The sequence below is a fragment of the Delphinapterus leucas genome, chromosome 11 (genome assembly GCF_059928025.1).
Source record: "Delphinapterus leucas isolate spDelLeu-1000000601 "Yukka" chromosome 11, BTC_Dleu_Yukka2, whole genome shotgun sequence".
Taxonomy (NCBI): Eukaryota; Metazoa; Chordata; class Mammalia; order Artiodactyla; family Monodontidae; genus Delphinapterus; species Delphinapterus leucas.
The window spans coordinates 79,955,910-79,974,895 of NC_143139.1; the positions used below are offsets into that span (position 1 = coordinate 79,955,910).

The 18,986-nt window shown below is 37.7% G+C and overlaps 1 protein-coding gene across 2 annotated transcripts; it reads right to left on the reverse strand.

Annotated features, from left to right (window-relative positions):
* Positions 1–606: 606 nt before the first annotated feature.
* IKBIP (IKBKB interacting protein) lies at positions 607–18,859 on the reverse strand. Of its 2 annotated transcripts, none has more exons than XM_022599872.3 (3): positions 18,504–18,844; positions 12,556–12,673; positions 607–1,521 (listed from the first exon to the last, which is right to left on the reverse strand). In XM_022599872.3, the coding sequence occupies exons 1-3, from the start codon at positions 18,677–18,679 to the stop codon at positions 766–768; spliced, it is 1,050 nt and encodes a 349-aa protein (XP_022455580.1). In that variant the 5' UTR covers positions 18,680–18,844; the 3' UTR covers positions 607–765. The 2 variants fall into 2 exon arrangements, with proteins under 2 accessions (XP_022455580.1, XP_022455578.1); XM_022599870.3 differs by lacking the exon at positions 607–1,521 and adding an exon at positions 5,738–8,184 and having other exon boundaries at positions 18,504–18,859.
* Between the last annotated feature and the right edge of the window lie 127 nt (positions 18,860–18,986).

The window sequence follows — 18,986 nt, forward strand, 5'->3', positions numbered from 1 at the left end:
AATTGCTAATGTGATGCTGTTTTAAATGTTAGAACTTCTTTGCTTTGGCTGCTTCTGGTCACATCAACACCACACGTGAGTTGTGCTGCTTTGGGGCAGCCTCCATCTGAGGCTTGGCAAGCCCCCTGCAATCTGTGCTGCCCCCCACCCCGCAAACCCTGCTCTAGATGCCACTTCCCTACCTCATTTTAGGTGACCTTTCCCTGTTTCCTAAAGCCATAAAGGACCCAGGAATTCTTACATGATTCTTTTCCTGCAGCTCCCTGGTTGTGACCTTTCTAGTTTCTCTTACTCTAAATGGATAATATATGTTACAGCCCTGATCCTGATGGGCAGTTCTTCAGCTGGGCCCCAACCACACGTACTATGCTCCTTGGCAGTTAGTGAGGGCAAGTGGGGATTCAGATCCTGCCCCATCTAGATTTCCCAGCGCTAGACTGGCAGACCCTGAGTGTGTATGTGTGTGTGCATGTGCGCGCGTGCGTGCGAACATATGCATGTATATGTAAGGGGGATGCATAAGGTTTTTACTATATAAAGTTGCAAACATGTTTTATATAAAGTTTTAAATACATTTGAGCATATTTATTTTGGAAAATCCAGTGCTCAGTCCTTCAAAAACTTTTATTTTTACTGTACAAAATAGAATCAAATACAAAATAGTATTTACTCCAAAATTTCATTATTTCTGACTTGTCAGTCTTTTTATAACATGACAGAGGTCCCATTAAAAAGTTTCTTCAGTCTAATCTAAATAATTTCAAGCTAATCCATATCTGAAATGTGTTTTATTTCATCTTTCATATCCTTAATCTCAGCTCGGACTATTGTTAAGTTAGATATTTTCTCTTTTAAGAAAGCAATTTCTTTCTCTCTTTGTAGTAAGTCAGTAACCAATCTCCCAATGCGTACTGTTAAATCATTTACCAAGGGTTCCAAGCGGGAAAAGTCCTTCTTTAGATTATACACCTTTGGTTTTAGATCATTTGCAAAAGTCACTGTCTTCAGAACTTTAGCTCTGTCACTTTCTAAGCTTAAAAATCTATCTGTGTGCTTGCTGAAATCACTCTGTAGCTCAGAAAGTATCTTCTTAACAGAGTTAATTCTTTGTGAATTGTCAGATGCTGTCTTTCGGAGCATTGTTGTTCGGTCAATGCTACTTGAAAGAAGATCACCTATGTTTTTTACTGTATTTTTTTCCACTTTTTCTATTTTATTTTCTAGTTCTTGAACAGAATCTGTCAATGATGTTACATCAGTTACTACACCTGAAATACGTCGCATATCTGTTTTTACAGTTGTAATCTTGAGACCGACATCTTTTGCCATGGAAGTTGTACTTTGGTCTACTTTTGTAACATCTTCAGAAACAGTGGTCAAATTGTTGTTCAATATATCCTGCTTTTCAGTTATTCTGTTGGACCAAGTTTTCACTTCATAAATCTCCTCCTGTAGACGCTTTAGATGAGTAATTATTTGAAAAGACTTCAATTGTTCTATGATAGCTTCAGACTTCTGACACTGTAAGAAAATATAGTACCAGAATAATTAAATTGAGTAAAAGCTTAACATTTAAAATTCAACTTAAATTTTAGGTGTTATTTTAAACTATAAAGTTACTGCTCTTCTGGAAAGCATTTGGTAAAAGATGCATCAAGTGTATTGCTAATGAATAGGAAGGGAAACATTGAGGAAATTTCATGTGACTGCAAATGGCATTTTCCAGTTATTTTGGCACCACCAGTCCTCTGCATGGTGACAAAATGAGCTAAATGAGGGGAAATGATGTATCTTCAGTTGCTGGAGAAGGGAGGAGGAAGCCCCCTCTAGATGAGTTTCGCTAAATTTGGGGGGTCAAACAAGACAACGTGACTTCTGAAATGCAAGTTTGTTTGTAGGTACAAGTGCTAGAATGAAGGGACTTTATTGTCCTATTACTTTTATGAATACTTTCCTGGGATATTGAACTAATTCCATTCAATTAGTAATCCTTAAGTTCCTAGTGTGTTGTCAGGCATGTGAAGTCTGAGGAACATAAAGATGAGTACAGCTTCGGTTGTGGCTTCAACTCAGTTCAGTAGTTTAATAGAGATGATAGATATGTAAAAAACAAAACAACAAACAAAGCACTATCTCCAAGGTTCTAAAATTCCAAGATTCCAAATACAAGTGATTCTCAACTTTTGGATGTTTCAATGCCATCCTCCTTCCCCAGCATCCATTGAATACTGATGTCTCTAAATTGTTTTGGTTTAACTTGGACAAATCAGCTGATGAACATTTTGAGCCACACAACTGCCTGGCAACATTTCAAGTTGTTATTTTTGTTGTTGTGTGCATGTGTATGTGTGTTTATACAGCAGTTCTGGGGAAATTGAGTTATTTTATTGTATTTTTAATATTTGAATTTTTATTGCATTGTACCATCAGTTAATAAAGTTAAGAGGGAAAGGGGAATATTAAAGTGTTGATTATAGTGATAAGATGGGTAAGTATCATAAACAATACAAAATTGAAAATTAAAACATACATGCATGAGGTCTATCCATGTTGTCACAAATGGCAGGATATCCTTTCTCAAGGCTGAATATATCAATGTATCACAGTATCATGTTGTACACTTTAAATTTACACAATGTTATATGTCAAATTTATTTAATTAAAAAAAATAAAACACATAGGAATTGTCAGGTTTCAATTAAGTTTCAATCAGAAGATTAACTTAAGCCTGTGCACTGTATGCTAAACTATGAAGAAAAAAAATTAAAGAACAAATGTAAAATATATTGTCAAAGCCTGTGTTGTAACACTGATATACATTGTGATTACATTGAAAAAAGAAATCCCATTTATAACATGTAAGTCAGTTGTTCCACATTTAACTTTCAGCTTGTTTTCTAGGAAAGCATTGTTTTATTTATCTATTTTTATTTTTTTGCGGTACGCGGGCCTCTCACTGTTGTGGCCTCTCCCGTTGCGGAGCACAGGTTCCGGACGCGCAGGCTCAGCTGCCATGGCTCACGGGCCCAGCCGCTCCGCGGCACGTGGGATCCTCCCGGACCGGGGCACGAACCCGTGTCCCCTGCATCGGCAGGCGGACTCTCAACCACTGCGCCGCTAGGGAAGCCCGGAAAGCATTGTTTTAAAGTGGAGATTGTCTATAGCTTTCTACTAATAATCAAAACCATCTTGATTCAACAACGTTTACTGTGCACAAATAGGAAGGAAATCAAGCAGTGAGTGCAAAACCTTAAATTTTATTTTTTAGGGGAATGTTTTGCAATAAATTGTATTTGCTGAAAGAGATTTTCAAAGGTGAAAGGAGAGGGCTTACTTTCATCTATTTCATTACTAGGTTATCATTTATTAATGTATCTAATCTGGTAGAGTTGAGATAGCTTAACAGCATTAAGCAAGACATCTCAGAAAAGGCTAAATTTATTCTTAGAAGTGTAAGATCATTAAGAAACTGTTAGTAAGCCTCTTTGTCACACTTGGTAGGCTATAAAAGCAATTTATTACTAACTTCTATTAGTCTTCACTAAAATAGAAACTCAATACAATATAGGAATAGCCTAGAAATTGTTTCACTGAATTATGTTTAAAGATTACATAATGGCTTGTTTAAGCTATTTGCTTAAGATGAACAGAAGAGTTGGAGTCTATTGGTAGCTCGAAAGATTCACCCAGTCATTTGAATACTTACTAATATTCCTGTTCCTATCATATGAGCAAGGTACTAAGCTAGATGCTGCCCTGCAATGTTAAATGTTGTCTGGATCTACAAGCAAAACAACGTGAGTCAAGGGAATGATTTGTGGGTCCAATCAGGCTTCCAGAAACTTTGCTAGAGGATCTTTGGACTGTACTAAGGGACCTGGAAATTTTATTGATCTCTAAAGTTTAAAACCACTTAAAGCCAGGAGAGACTTTAGAAATTATTTGGTACAATTCCTTCATTTTACAAATTAAAAAACTGAGCCCCAAAATAAAGTGCCCAAGAACACAGAGTCAGTGGCACAGCCTAGATTAGAAGATTCCAGTCTAGGGTTTTTTTCTCCTCTACTGCTTTCTCACTCTTCCCTAAACATTTATTGATTCTTTCTTATGCCCAAGGCCCAAATAATTTTAGGTCACAGTTACAGCTTTTGAGGGACTTATAGTCTAGTTTAATGGCAACATAGTAGTGGGCGCATTTGACTGAATTATAGCTTTCTGAATTCTCAAGATAGTTCTACTGACAGCTGATTTCTTGTGATTTTTTTTTTTTCCCCTCCCTGGTTGAACAGCAGCAGGTTACACTGTATAGTGGGAGGTCAGTGGCCTCTGGAATTGGACAGACTCAGCAGTGTGATTGTAAGATTCCTAATCTTGCTGAGCCTCAATTTCCTCATTTGTAAAGGGGGTCTCATAGCAAAGCTGTGGTGAGAATCTGTGATAACACATGCAAAGTGCCTAGCACAATGACTGGGACAGGGTAGATACATACTCAATACATGGAGCTGTTAGGATGATGACGAATGTAGGCCTCCTAGCAGTGTGACACATAATAGGCTCCAAAATGTCGGTTCTATCCTTCCCTGCTCTGTAAAGCTGGGATGGAGCATTTTGATTTGTGTTAAATTAGTAGTTCATAGCTGAAGTGACACAGATACTGGGTGAATTTGCAGAGCTTTTGCCAACTGTGCAAATATGAGGTAAATCTACAGAGAAATACATTAAAAAAATTATGTTTGGTGAATATGACATCACGTTAATCTTTGGCCAAGATTATAGATTCACACAAAGACCTACAATTAGATTAAAATTAAAATAATGCCATTGGAGATTCCCTGGCAGTCCAGTGGTTAGGACTTCACGCTTTCACTGCCAAGGGTGTGGGTTCAATCCCTGGTCCGGGAACTAAGATTCCGTAAGCCGCATGGTGCAGCCAAAAAAAAAAAAAAAAAAAGCCATTAACTTTGTATCTTACAAATTTAGTTTTCTATCAATCCATACAGGCTAATAAATCAACATTTTTCATTATAAAATATAAAAATACACTTAGTCAACAGCTTCTCATCTTTAGGCAAAATTTAAGGAAATATTACTACAAATATACTTTTTAACTTTACATTGAAGGGTTAAGAAAATTAGGTGGTTGTTTTGTAAAAGTGATTTATATGTGCTAATTAAAAAAATGGACACTACTCTCTATCAGAAACTTAATGTAAAATTTATTATTAATTACAAAGATACAAAAATGTGTCTTAGGATATGGTAATCTTCCTTAAAGGGAAAACTAACAATGTAATTTAATATTTGATACACAGGAAAGTTTTTGAAATTTCAAGTATCTTTGTTAAATAAATGAATTTAAGAAACAGAGGAAGACAAACCAGGTACATCTAAATCTCTCCAGTGACAATTTTTTATAGGAAAACCCCTGAATAAAGGAATATATACATGTGTACATACATGTACACAATATTTTCTCATGAAATACTTGTAGAAGGGCAGTTTTTGTTTCCCTTGTAATTGTCACTATAGAGCACAGTGGCCACCTTATTTCCATTTATTTTCTGTAACCATTACTATGGTACATACCGTAGTTAATAATAATGATGTTTCAAATCTGGTGACACACCAATAAATAAATAAATAAATAAATAAATAAATAAATAAATAAATAAAAGTAAAGAGTACAAGAGATCACATATGCCCTGGCAGGATGGAGGTTGAAACGACAAAGTTCCAGTTAACTTTATAATCTATTTTATTAGCGCGAAAATAAAAGCAAACAAATACAATTTTGTTAGTACACACAGACAAGAACTTACATATTCAGAAGTCAAGAAATTTAATGTTAATATTCTAGAAATTAATGCTATGCCTATGACCCACGGCTGTCTACCATAGGCCTTCCTAACCCCAAAGTAGAACTTATTTGGGATTTTTCAAAAAATGTACAGATTTACATGATAAAACCACCTGACCACAACTATCTTTTGTAACTGGCTTCTTTCAAGTTCTTTGCGTTTAATTCCACTGAAATTGCATTATAAAACTGGGACTATAGTTGGTTATTGGCAAGAAGAAACATGTTGTTAGAACAGTAATTTCAAATGCAGTTAACTCAGTTTTTTCAACACCAACCTTGGACACCCTTGATACATCAGTTTACCAATAAAAGTGTTATGTGCTTCCCCAAACTTGCACATTTCCGATTATCATTATTGCAAAAATCTGTCTAGACCTCCCCTTAATTTCATCTCAATATGTCCATGTCTTATTCTTTGTGACTCTATTATATAATTTTGTGTAAAATAAAATCACTATGTAAAACAAATTTGGTTGGGTAATTAGTTTGGGGACTCTAAAATAATGACATTTTAGTTATCATAATTATCACATCATATCTCATTATGCTGCTTTTTCTTCTTTAAAATAGGCCACAGGCTTATTAGTGTATTTTTATTGTAAGTAGAAAATTTATCTAGAGATCATATACCTAGCAAACACAAGAGTCTGTAACACAGTTAGAACCTTAAAAAAAAACAAAACAAAAAACGCCCAGGTATACAAAGATATTCCCAAAGTCCATACTTCACAGGATGCACACTTAATTCATAGGGAAAACTTTCAAAAAGAACACATTTACTCTTGAAAAAAATTTCTTACAAGTATCTATAACAGTTTAGAACCTTAACAAAAAGTAAAAATGTTTCCCAGTCTCCATAGTTTTCAAAAAGTGCATATTAATTCATAGCAAAGCATTCCAGGCTCTCCCTCAGGCATGTTATCTTTTATTTTAGACAAAATTCCTATAAACTTGGTTGTCTGGATTCTTAGCCTGCAGTAAATTGCAAAGGAAATGAAAAACTGGCTGAGGTGAAAACATTACTGATCAACCTGACAGTAAGATCAGGTCAGTGGGTCACTTTTTCAGGTGACAGAAGGTATAAGAAATAGAAGGTTTGAAAAATAGCAAACTGGGGTCGAGTGAGGAGGTAAACATCCCTCAATAGCTCCTAGGGACATTAATATATTTGGGTCCAATATGACAGATGAAATTCACAATCATGTCCATTAATTATTAGAAAAACATTTAAAAATATTAAGTATATTGCTTCAAAAAAGTAGAGAAATATATATTTTAGAAATGTTTCTATTTAAAATGGTGAAAATGAAATAAGTTTTACTGCTTAAAAAGATAAGCTTTGACTCTCTGGATAACACATTTGTGTGGACACCTCACTTATTTTCCAATAATGTAGGGTAAAGTGAGGCATATCAAAATAACTCAAAAGCATGGAACTAATCAGGTTATGTATAATAATGTGGTTCATCAGGATAAATGTAGTGCATTCAAAAATCACTATCAATTCCTTTATTTTCTAGCTTATATTCTTCTGGAGTCCCCTTTTCTCTTGTACTTGAATATACTATAAAATCATGAACTTTTCCTTTTAGAACATCCAGTTCATTCTGCATCTTTAATATGCTATTATCATACTGAATTCCTTCAAGGGTTTTCTGCATCTCCATTATTTCAGATACTGCTTTCAGCATATCATCTTCCATATTAAACATCTGAAGAGTCAAGTCTTCCATTTTCTTTTCTGTCCCTATCAGATCCTGAGAGACTCTGAGAACAGAGCGAATAGCACTTTCAATTGTTGGCAAATGTGTCTTGCATTCTTCAGCTTTGGGTTCGTAGCTGGAAAGTTTATTAGTCAGGTCTTCATCTCTGGCAAAGAGAGCATGCTGTTCCTCCTCTAACTTTTCAAGTGCTTCTGTGTCGGAGCCAAGCTGCTCCTCTACTCGCAGAAGATCCTCTTCTTCTTGTCTTTTTATAGTTCTAATATTTCTTAGTGTGCTATCTTCCAAATCTTTTAGCCTTTCAGTGAGCAATTTTATTTCTTGTTCAGCTGAGTTAATTTGGACAGTAACTTGAGAATGTATATGTTTTGATTCTGATTTGAAAATGTCTGTATTAACATTCATTTCTTCTAGGCTTCTCTTCCAGAAATCTGTAACGTTCTGGAATTTCTCATTAAGGCTTTGCATCTTTTGAGTGAGCATCTCTTCACTATTCTGAATGTCATGCATGATACTTTGGAGGCTGGATACTTCCTGCTCAAACTGGGTCACCAAAGACATGGATGATGTAGCTTCCTGCAGGATACTTTCAGTAGTTGCAAGCTGCATTTATAACACAAAACAATTCCCAAGGCTACTTAATAACTTTTATATTAGGGAAACACACTTTAACAATCACTTGCCAAGTTCAAATTCTGAAGATGTCTAAAATATCCAAATACATAAGAATCATACAGACAAAAACAATTGTTACATATTTAAGTTGTTAAAAATATGTTTTAAACACATTTAATAGATTAGCACTATGGTAGAAAAATACGGTTGTCCCTCATCCCTAGGTATCCACCTGTGGGGCACTGCTATTCCTGTGGATACCAAAATCCATGGGTGCTCAAGTCCCTCATGTAATATTTGGATGGGGAACCCACAGATACAGAGGGCCAACTGTATACACCTGAACTTATAATCCTAAATATTTTTGCATTTTCATGGAGGGATATTCAAAAGAAAAATAATGTTAAAGAAGCCTGAAGTATATCACATTTCCTTCTTTTTTTATTCCAATGGAAAGCAACTTAGCTGTCATTTTAATAGTTATTTGGCTTTTTAGAAACTGACTTAGTTATAAAATTTGTTAACTTTCCTAAGTTCTATGATTCTGGAAGACTTTCTGCCTGAAAAAAAAAAATTTGTTGACTGACCTCTTGCAGAAAAGGTACCAGAATCAGATCTTATAACTATCACAAAGGCAAAAAGTGAATAAAAAATCAGTTTACAGAAACAACTGATGTCAAACAGTAAAGTGTTCTAAGTATCTATAAATTATGGTAAGCTCCTAGCATCTCCTAAAATGTCTAGAATATAGAAGGGCCAGGTTGTGGACCTCTTTCTTAGCCTATACTCACACAAAGATAACAGCCTTAGAGACTACAGGAAGGCCTAGAAATGATCATTAATTTATCAAATGTTTGCAGCATTATGTTGAAGACATAATACTGTACAAGACACAGTTCTGCCCTTAAGCAGCTTAGTTTACTTGGGGAGAAAGCGAAGTCTACATGCACTGTGACAGGGAAAGAGCTATGGAAGCACTTACATAGGGCATCCAAACCGATCTTCGATGATCAAGGAAAATACTATAGAAATATTATCTAACAGCTGCTTCTAGTTACTTCCTCTAAATCATCCTACACACTACAGCCAGATTTAAAGTTTTAAAAACTGCTATGTACATCATGGTAGAACATTAAAAACCCCTTAACGTTTCCTAACACTTCTAGGAGGAAGTCCCAAATTCCATAACTTCTCTATATGTTAGCCTTCCTTCTTTGTCTAGCTAAGTTCTGTCCTTCCTTCAAGGCTCAGACCAGGTCTCAGGTTTTCAGTGCAGCATTCTTCCATGACCCTAGCCATGAGAGCCTGAACTCCTGTAGAATCTATCATATTACATATTTGCCACTTATTTGGCATTTAGCGCATATAATTCAAGAATTCTTGAGTGTTCGCTCTGTGCCAGACCTTGTGCTAGACACTGGATATAAAAACAAAGATACAGTATAGTCCCTATACTGATGAATTAGCCAGGAGAAGCTATGAGAGCTTCTAAATTCCTTAGGGGAAGAAACCATGTTTTATGCCTTTTTGTAGTCCCCGTATCTCAGGGTATAAAGAACATGTTTCTTGATATTTAGGAAGAAGAATGGCCAGAAACCTCCTGGGTCCACCCCAATCAGGACCTGAAGCAGTTCCAGGTGATAGCTGGGAACAATGCATAACAGTATCACTCTGAAACCTTGTTTAAAAATTATTTTTAATGTATACATGTAGCTATAATACAAGTTCCTTTAAAAACACCAACTATGAGAAATACTTGTACATTGGTAATAGTGTTAGGTTTAGTTGTCTTATTAGCAGCATTTTGCAGAGATAAGCTTATCTTAATCCAAGGTAATTTCTTGTTTAGGCTGTTCACCAGAGCATCACTATAACCTGGAGGCAGTATAACCCAGGAGACTCCAATTATAAGATCAACTTTTCAGGATAACAAAGGTCTCAAGACTTAATCTGCAAACAATAAGTGACTAGTACCCCACAATAGCTAGCATTTATGGGCTGCCATTACAGTCTAATAGTTTTTCATTTTTTACAAACGTTAATATCTTAAATTTATTACTGCTTGGAAGTTTTCAAAGAGCTTGCATATATATTGTATCTCATCTGATCCTTACACAAATCTTGATATTCTCATTTAATAAATGATGAAATAGAGGCCAAGAGAAGTTAAAGTGATTTTTCCAAAGTCACACAGTTATGATGAGAGCGCATGTCTAGTTGTTTTCCCCTCCTACTGCATTAAGCTGGCCTTTAGGGCCAGCTTTGTAAAGAGGCAGCTATTGTTAAACTACTCCTAGGGCAGACTGGGAGAGAACGAACTATGTGAAGACAATATTTCTTGGATCCTAGGATGATATTTTAAATACCTGCTTCAAAGGCATTTATTTATTTACTTTTAATTGAAGTATAGTTGATTAACAATCTTATATTAGTTTCAAGTGTACAACATAGATTTACAGATTATACTCCATTTAAAGTTATTGCAAACAAATGGCTATATTTGCCTGTGCCATAAAATACAGCCTTGTTGCTTACAAAAGCATTTTTTTAATCTACCTGAGTTTTATTAAAAACATTGCCCATTATAAAATTGGCCATGTAGTGGAAAGTAAGAAAAAAATGAATATTTAAATTTTTGCATGGAGAAGCCCTTAGGTTTACATTCTCAGTCTACCAAACTGTAGATTTAATACAAAAAATTTAGGACACGGACTTCCCTGGTGGCACAGTGGTCGAGAATCCGCCTGCCAATGCAGGGGACACGGGTTTGAGCCCTGGTCTGGGAAGATCCCACATGCTGCGGAGCAACTAAGCCCGTGAGCCACAACTACTGAGCCTGTGCTCTAGAGCCCGCCAGCCACAACTACTGAGCCCGTGTGCCACAACTACTGAAGCCCACTCGGCTAGAGCCTGAGCTCCGCAACAAGAAGCCACCACAGTGAGAAGCTCGCGCACCACAACGAAGAGTAGCCCCCACTAGCAGCAACTAGAGAAAAGCCTGCGCACAGCAACAAACGCCCAATGCAGCCAAAAATAAATAAATTAAAAAAAACCCCTTAGGGCAGTGTTCCACCTTACAGCTGCTTAGGAGTAATTAGATATTAGAAGAGGGAAACTAGAGGGCTACTGGGGAGAGATACTGAGAGTGATAGCCGACAGGCCAGGCTCTAATCTCCTGTAATGTTTGACTTCAAATTCTAATCATATGTTAAATCTTTGTCCTCCTTACCGGGTTCCAAGCTTGCAAGGCAGAGATTCACTAAAAGCATTTTAATTGCTGCCAAAATTTTCATTTAAAAAGGAAATCTTTCTTCAAAATTTGTTTTCAATAGCATTTAAGTACATGAAGTTTCTATCTCCTGGAATTTTTTCTATCATTACGTTTGCTCTGATTAGAGGGCTTTCGATAACTACAGTTTCCAACCTGAGCCCTAGGTCAAAATACCAACTCTTGCAGCACCTTCCCAGAGGCCTCTAAACTCACCCTCCATGGAATTCACTGGCATGTGTAAGGGATAATTTTAATCCATGACTCTTATCTTCTTGGGGACTACAGGCTTATTCTGTGCATCAGGCTGCAGGGACTTAGGCCGTCTATTTCATTTCTAGTTTTGCAACATCTTTGCTTACCTTGGGGCCAAGCACAAATCCTTTTCTACCTTATCACTGAGTAAAGGCTCAGTGATGAACAAAGGAACAAACAAGCCATGTTTCTCAATGATAGTTTGGTCTCTGGTAGCCAGACAAGGCCCACATGATGACTTATTGGTTGCAGCGGACCTTCTCCTGAGACATGTGGTAGTTAAAAACTTTTTATCTGTCTCACATTTCTAAGAATCACAGTAGTAATGCACTTGTATTTGCAGCTTGAAGAAACACAAAATAGACATGGATTTTAATTTTCATTTGTCTATAAAAATCAATATTTATTTTAGGTTAGTCATTCTTATATGCATATGAATATATATGCTTACCAAGTGGAAATAAAGAAAAAAACCTGATGGATCTTCGTCCAAAAAGTGCTACTCCTATTTTAATTTTATATCTAAAAATCAATAATATTTTCAGTGCTCTAGATACTTGATATTTAAATAGAAAATTGAGGTCACGTCAATATGACAATATTGGTCTTTTTAAACAGTAACATTTGTCATATATTAGAAAATTCTTGTCCTTTTGAAATGTAAGCTAAGACTAAGTTGGATTAAAGGGAGAATGTGAAGAAGTAGGAAAACCAGTGAGAGTTAAAGTAGTAAAGGTCTAAAAGGCAGGAAAAAAGAATTTATCAACTGGGGCAGAAGGGTGGCAATGGGGAAGAAAAACGGTAAAATCTCCCCAAATATGCCAATTAATAATTACCTTTTCTGAAATTAAACTGATTTTACTTTGAAGCCCTTGGAATTCGTTGGTTTCCATTTTCAGTAACTGGTATTGGTTTTCCACCTTTGCAAACTTCTCCGACTGCTGAAATACAAACCTGAAAAAGGGAAAAAAAAAAATCACTACTTCCTAACTCAAACCCATTTAAGTTCGGATGTTAAAGCAGTATTTTATGCCCACTTCTGGTAAGGACAACATAAATTCTGGTATAGGTAGTGGCAGCTTTTATAAGAAGGGAGGAGTGAGTACGCAGTCCAGTGGTTCCACAACTGCACTGCATATTGGAGTCGCCTGGCAGCTTTACTTTTTAAATTTTTAAAATTTATTTATTTATTTATTTATATATTTGGCTGCGTTGGGTCTTCGTTGCTTCGCCCGGGCTTTCTCTAGTTGGCGGCGAGCGGGGTGTACTCTTTGTTGCGGTGCGCAGGTTTCTCATTGCCATGGCTTCTCTTGTTGTGGAACACGGGCTCTAGGCGCGCAGGCTTCAGTAGTTGTGGCACACAGGCTCAGTAGTTGTGGCACGCGGGCTCTAGAGCGCAGGCTCAGTGGTTGTGGTGCACGGGCTTAGTTGCTCCGCGGCTTGTGGGATCTTCCTGGATCGGGGCACGAACCCGTGTCCCCTGCACCGGCAGGCGGATTCTTAACCACTGCGCCACCAGGGAAACCCTCACCTGGCAGCTTTAAAAAAGTGTAATGCCTGGGTCTTACCACAGAAATTCTGACTTAATTGGTTTGGGATGTGACTTAGATATTGTAAATTTTCAAATCTCCTAGCCAAGATGACAACGACAAGTTGACACTTTATTGTAAAAATGACTTCCACTGCAAGACAAACATTTAAAGATTCAAAACTCAACGGAGAGGTGATTGAATCAAACTCATAAATATCATTAGGCTAACTGTTGCTTATAAATCTGTCCAAAACTAAAATGGAGTTTTTGCATTTAAACAAATGTTTACAATGTCGGATGAAATAAATTTCTTTTGATGATGGCTAATGTTTATTCTATGAGATAACAGTGAATTAAGTAAGCCCAGGTTACATAATTAGTACAGACTGACTTCTCCTGTGTGTTAATATGAACTTTTAAACAAAACTTCTCGTTATTAGAAAACACTATTATCCTAATTTCAAAGAAGGATGTGTAGACAATTCTTTTCTGATTGGCTATTTCATTCTTGGCTTTTAGGGACCAGCAGACAGAGATGAAGGAGAAAGACGGTCTAAAGAAATGTCTAATTTCAGGAACTAGTTTTATCATCCATTACTCCAGTGTTAACCTCATGGATTTATCCTATAGATCAGTGTGTTCATTTAGAATAAAATCATTATTATAAGAGGGATTTCTTATGAAGGTTGATCCACAAAAATTCATTACAGGACTTTCTGTTTTATTTAATCTTTTTAATGTTATCTCCACACTTCTCTTCAAAATTCAAATATTAAGCAAAAGCTTGAAGAAAACTATCATATTAGTGACCATCTCTGATGATAGTTTGTAGAGTTTTTTCATGGTTAGCTTCTCACCAAAATAAAAAAATAAAATTCACTATTTCTATATATGAATAGTGCATAAAAGAAAAAACAAGTATAAAGTTTACTTAGTGCTAGTAATGAAAATAATCAACAGTGGTCTGTATGATGCTGAGTTAAAATACATTTGTTTTATTTTCACTTACAAGTGCCAGACACTATTGTAAGTGCATTATAAATCTTAACTCATTTAACATTAAGGAAGAGAATGATTTTTCTAGAAGCCAAAAATGTACACTAGAGAAGGTGGTTTCAATTGTGAAACACTAATTTTTGAAACTGGCATCCAGATTATGCCCAAGGTGCTTTGTTTCCTTTTTATGAGTCAGAGGTATTTTCTAACAGGAGCAGTTCAAGACCTCCTTACTCCCTATCTTCCTTCATTTAGATGAGACAACAATTAGGGTCTGCTAAAGGCTACAGCTTCTAGGAGAAGAAAGGATTATAAACAATTCTGGATTAGGGATTTCTATTTCTAGGGTCTTGGCCTCTTTTTGGATTAATATCAAAGGTAGACAGCAAATCATACTGGTTGAATGTGAAGCTAGGCAACTTTGGCTCTGCCATTTACTAGCTGTACAAGCACCTTGGGCAAGTTATTTAACTTACCTTTGCTAGTTTCCTCATCTGCAAAGTGGGGATAAAACTACTTAGTTCATAGGGTGTTGTAGAGATTAAACAGGTTCATATTAATAAAGCTCTTAAAGTGCCTTGAACGTAAAACGTCAACTATTCTCTTTACGTACCTTGGCCCTTTCTTTTGAATTGCTTTGCACAGCTGCTTTTCCCATCCCTCTGACAAGCCTAGAGTGGTAAAATGGATCAGGGCTCCCTTCTGCTTAACACTCGATAGAAGGCCCAGGCCTGTCACACTTTGAACCAGGGTTGGGTTTATAGCAAACAAAGGATGAAGTGAATGGATGAGACCCACTAATAGGAAAAGAAGCATTCTCTTACTGTGTTTTGGGGCCTCTTTTCACTATCATAGGTAAAGATCTTGAAGGTATGGATGTAGGAGAAAAGCACCCGGATTAATTGGCCACCTTAGTGTAGGCTTTACAAAGGGAATCTTCCTGACTTCTTCATAATCCATTGCAGTTTACAGAGAACTCATATAGATTCAGGGCCCTGTGGGAATAAACCATGCAGTTCCTTGGAGTCTTGTCTCTGCATAGCTCCTTTAGGAGGCCTGGATGTCAGACAGCTGACGGAGGATTTATATATACAGGATTTTTCTCTGGCTCTGTTTCAACTTAGTAACGAGAAAGAGTCAGTATCCATTTAGCTGTATGTTTCATACAGCAACTTCATTTTCAGCATAATACTGAAAGTTCAGGAACACACAGACCATATTCCATTTTTAAAACTCAAGGTAATTAAAGGATAACTGTCTTTCAGATTAAACTCCACTAACAACAAAAGCTGAAAAATGGGGTTAGCCAAGATTTTACTGTATAAACGATTTATAGAGAAAGTTGTATTAGATAGAGAAAAAAAACCCCTGAATTATCTGATGGTTGAAAGAGCTTTTGACTTCTGATACATAATTATCACAAATGCTATGACAAACTTTTATAAAGACAATTAAAAAATCTGTTGAAATTTCCAGAAGAAACTTAAAAGTTTTACAGTGGAACTTCTAGTTGACCAAATTTCTATGTAATAAGCTTTTAAGGTTTTGTCTTGTTTAGTACCTTCATAACTTTTAAAAACTTTTTGAAAGCAGAATGTCTTCAATCTCTTACGTGGAAAATTTCCTTAAAGAGTTTATAAATGACGTATGCAAATCAACACTCAGGCCCTATAGTTCTGGGCAACTGTTATCTCCAACATCTTATTGTCAGGCTGACAGAAGATGATTATCAGGACTTTGTTTAATAGAGAGATGTTCAAGTACCACCCTTTTGTTGCATTATCTCTGTTTATTTTCCAAACAAGGATCCAAAGACTAATGGTTTGAAGATACTGAAATAGTGATGCCTTGAAATCAACCTCAGACAGTGCAAGGGTTCAAATCTCTGCCCTAACTTAATCAGACAAAATTAGAGTACTCCTAAGCTGTATTTAGGCACATATATTCGATTTTGTATTTTAACAACCAGAACAGTGTCAGTACAATAGCATGCAATAAAGATTTGATAGACCAATCTTTAGGTGCTAATCCTAGTGGTAAAAATGTCAGTGGCTTAGTTATAATTCCAGTGTGCTGAGATGCTAAATGTTTGCATTTTCTTTTTTTTTTTGCGGTACACGGGCCTCTCACTGTTGTGGCCTCTCCCGTTGCGGAGCACAGGCTCCGGACACGCAGGCTCAGCGGCCATGGCTCACGGGCCCAGCCGCTCTGCGGCATGTGGGATCTTCCCGGACCGGGGCACGAACCTGCGTCCCCTACATCGGCAGGCGGACTCTCAACCACTGCGCCACCAGGGAAGCCCAATGTTTGCATTTTATTTAGAAAATTCCCAAATTTACCACGAATACATACGTGCTATTGTGGCCAAAGTATTTATACTTCAACTCTTGTCGCAAAAGATTTCACAAGAGCAATTAACAGTCATTTAATAACAATCATTGAATCTGCCCATTTTAGAAATAATCTTTGAGCATTGTTTTATTATTTTGCAAAGACACAGTTCAAATAAAATCTTCCTACTTGAATATAACTTGTCTGTATCTTCACTGCAGGCACTAACAGTAAATTCCTGAGCTGAAGTGTCTGCTTTTCAACAGTTGTTTTCCTTTATAGATTCCTGTTAGTGTGTTTTCCCAGGACAGTAACTAAATTATTTAAAAGTTGAGCATTTTTTGATGTAATTTATCTCATATGAATATGAATCTTTGGATGAGAATTAACAAATTCAGTAACTAAAACCAGCTGTATTAGGCTCTAGAAAGAAGCAACATATATATTTTAGCCTACTAAGTTCTAGTACTGAATAACTTTCCCAGCACAAAGTTTTTGATTTACCTGAAGAAGGTCATGCAATATAAGACATAAAAGCAGTTTATTTAAAACAGTAAGTTCTGTACATTTATTCTTTTAACATCAAAATATTCCATAAACAAATATATTAGTAAAATAACAATTTATCTCTTTTTGGAGAGAATATTTAATAATCAACATTTCACTTTATTGTAACAAATCTTTTATTGACTGAATGACTAAGGATGAGTCATCAGTATACTTCAAAATTTACTAGCATCAAAAATGTTCTAGACCTTCCCTGGTGGCGCAGTGGTTAAGAATCCACCTGCCAATGCAGGGGACACACGGGTTCGAGCCCTGGTCCGGCAAGATCCCACATGCCGCGGAGCAACTAAGCCTGTGAGCCACAACTCCTGAGCCTGCGCTCTAGAGTCCGCGAGCCACAACTACTGAGCCCGCATGCCGCAACTACTGAAGCCCGTGTGCCTAAAGCCCGTGCTCCACAAGAGAAGCCACGGCAATGAGAAGCCCGCGCACCACAATGAAGAGTAGCCCCCGCTCGCCGCAACTAGAGAAAGCCCGCGCAGTAACGAAGACCCAACGCAGCCAAAAAAAAAGGAAAAAATGTTCTAGATGAGAGGACATCCAGGGTTGCTTGTAGAATCCAATTATTCTTGAAGATAAATAGCTATCTTCTAAATACTTCAAAAATCAGTGAAAATGGAGGGGAACTCTAAAGAGTCAGTCTTGTTATTAAAACGAAATAGGTTAATCCTAAAGAATATGATTGAGGAAAACAAAATAAGTTGGTTTTAAGGTTATTTCTTAATATTCATCTTTCCTATGACATCAATATATCGCTATTTGCTTGGTTTAAAAACTATAAGTTTTTAGTTTCAGGTGAACAAAAGTGTTATACTAAAACTCCGTCTGTAACTTAGGAACAGACTTAACGCATGCACAATAACCAAAATAAGAGCTATCTTCCAAAACTTTACATTATCATGCACGTTTGTTGCTTTAAGATCATAATGAATTCTTTTAAGGTTGCAAACGTTGCCACTAGGCATTTATGGGGTGGGGCAAATTTGTCCCAAATGCACAGCGGACAGGAAGTAACGGGTTCTAAAAACGGGAAAGCTTCTGTCCTGTACAGGAGCTTAATGAAATTTGGCCGAATCTGCATTTCTTAATGGTTGACGTTCCCAAACCTTGGCCTCAGCTCCAGCTGGGCGATCGAGGCACGCCAGCAGTACAAAAATAAATTACGAGAAACGAGCGAAAGTTAAAATAAAGGTTGGGCCGTCCCTTCCTTGGGGTCGATGCTGAGGAACAGAAGCCGCAAGCGTGGCGGCTAGAGGTTAGCGGGACGCCGAGCGGGGCGGGGCCGGGGCAGACGCGGGACCCAGAGAAGAGATGGCGACCACGGGAGGCCTGACACCCGGGCGGTCTCGGACCACTTACCAGGCCAGGCCCAGGCACGTCCCCAGCGACAGAAGGCTCAAGCCGGTCCGGGGATCCGCCCAGCCCCCGCCTCCACCGCCCCGACCCTCGAGGCTCTTCCCGTCCTCGCTTCGCTTCCCAGGCTCCGCTGGGGCTCCCTTGGGCGCCGACCTCTTCCGGCTCTTCCCCTCAGACATGTCTGGAGGTCCTGAGGATGACAAACCCGGGGCTGCCTCTTCACCCTGGGGTAGCTAGACGTGGCCTCCTCAGCCTCCGCGGGAAGGCTCGGCGGTGACCGCGCCCCGTTTCAGACTTGGCACCGCCCAGAAACCAGCCCCCTTCCTCTCCCGGCCATCCTCCCTGCTCCACAGCGTCTCCCAGCCACCCGCTTTCTAGCTCCTCCAGCTGGGGTAAGCGGCAATCCTACTTCCCCAAACTTCTGCGTTAACGCTGCAAAAGCGAGGAAACCGTGGCACCCGGGCTTCTGCAAGCCGCCGGGACGCG

Bases quoted from the DNA above. Each gene is read 5' to 3' on its own strand.
- IKBIP (XM_022599870.3), bottom strand. From the start codon at position 18,679: ATGTCTGAGGGGAAGAGCCGGAAGAGGTCGGCGCCCAAGGGAGCCCCA. The intron at 12,674-18,503 runs GTAAGTGGTCCG...TCCCTTTTTCAG, and splicing joins ACGTGCCTGGGCCTGGCCTG to GTTTGTATTTCAGCAGTCGG. The intron at 8,185-12,555 runs GTAATTATTAAT...TTATAAATGCAG, and splicing joins TCAGTTTAATTTCAGAAAAG to CTTGCAACTACTGAAAGTAT.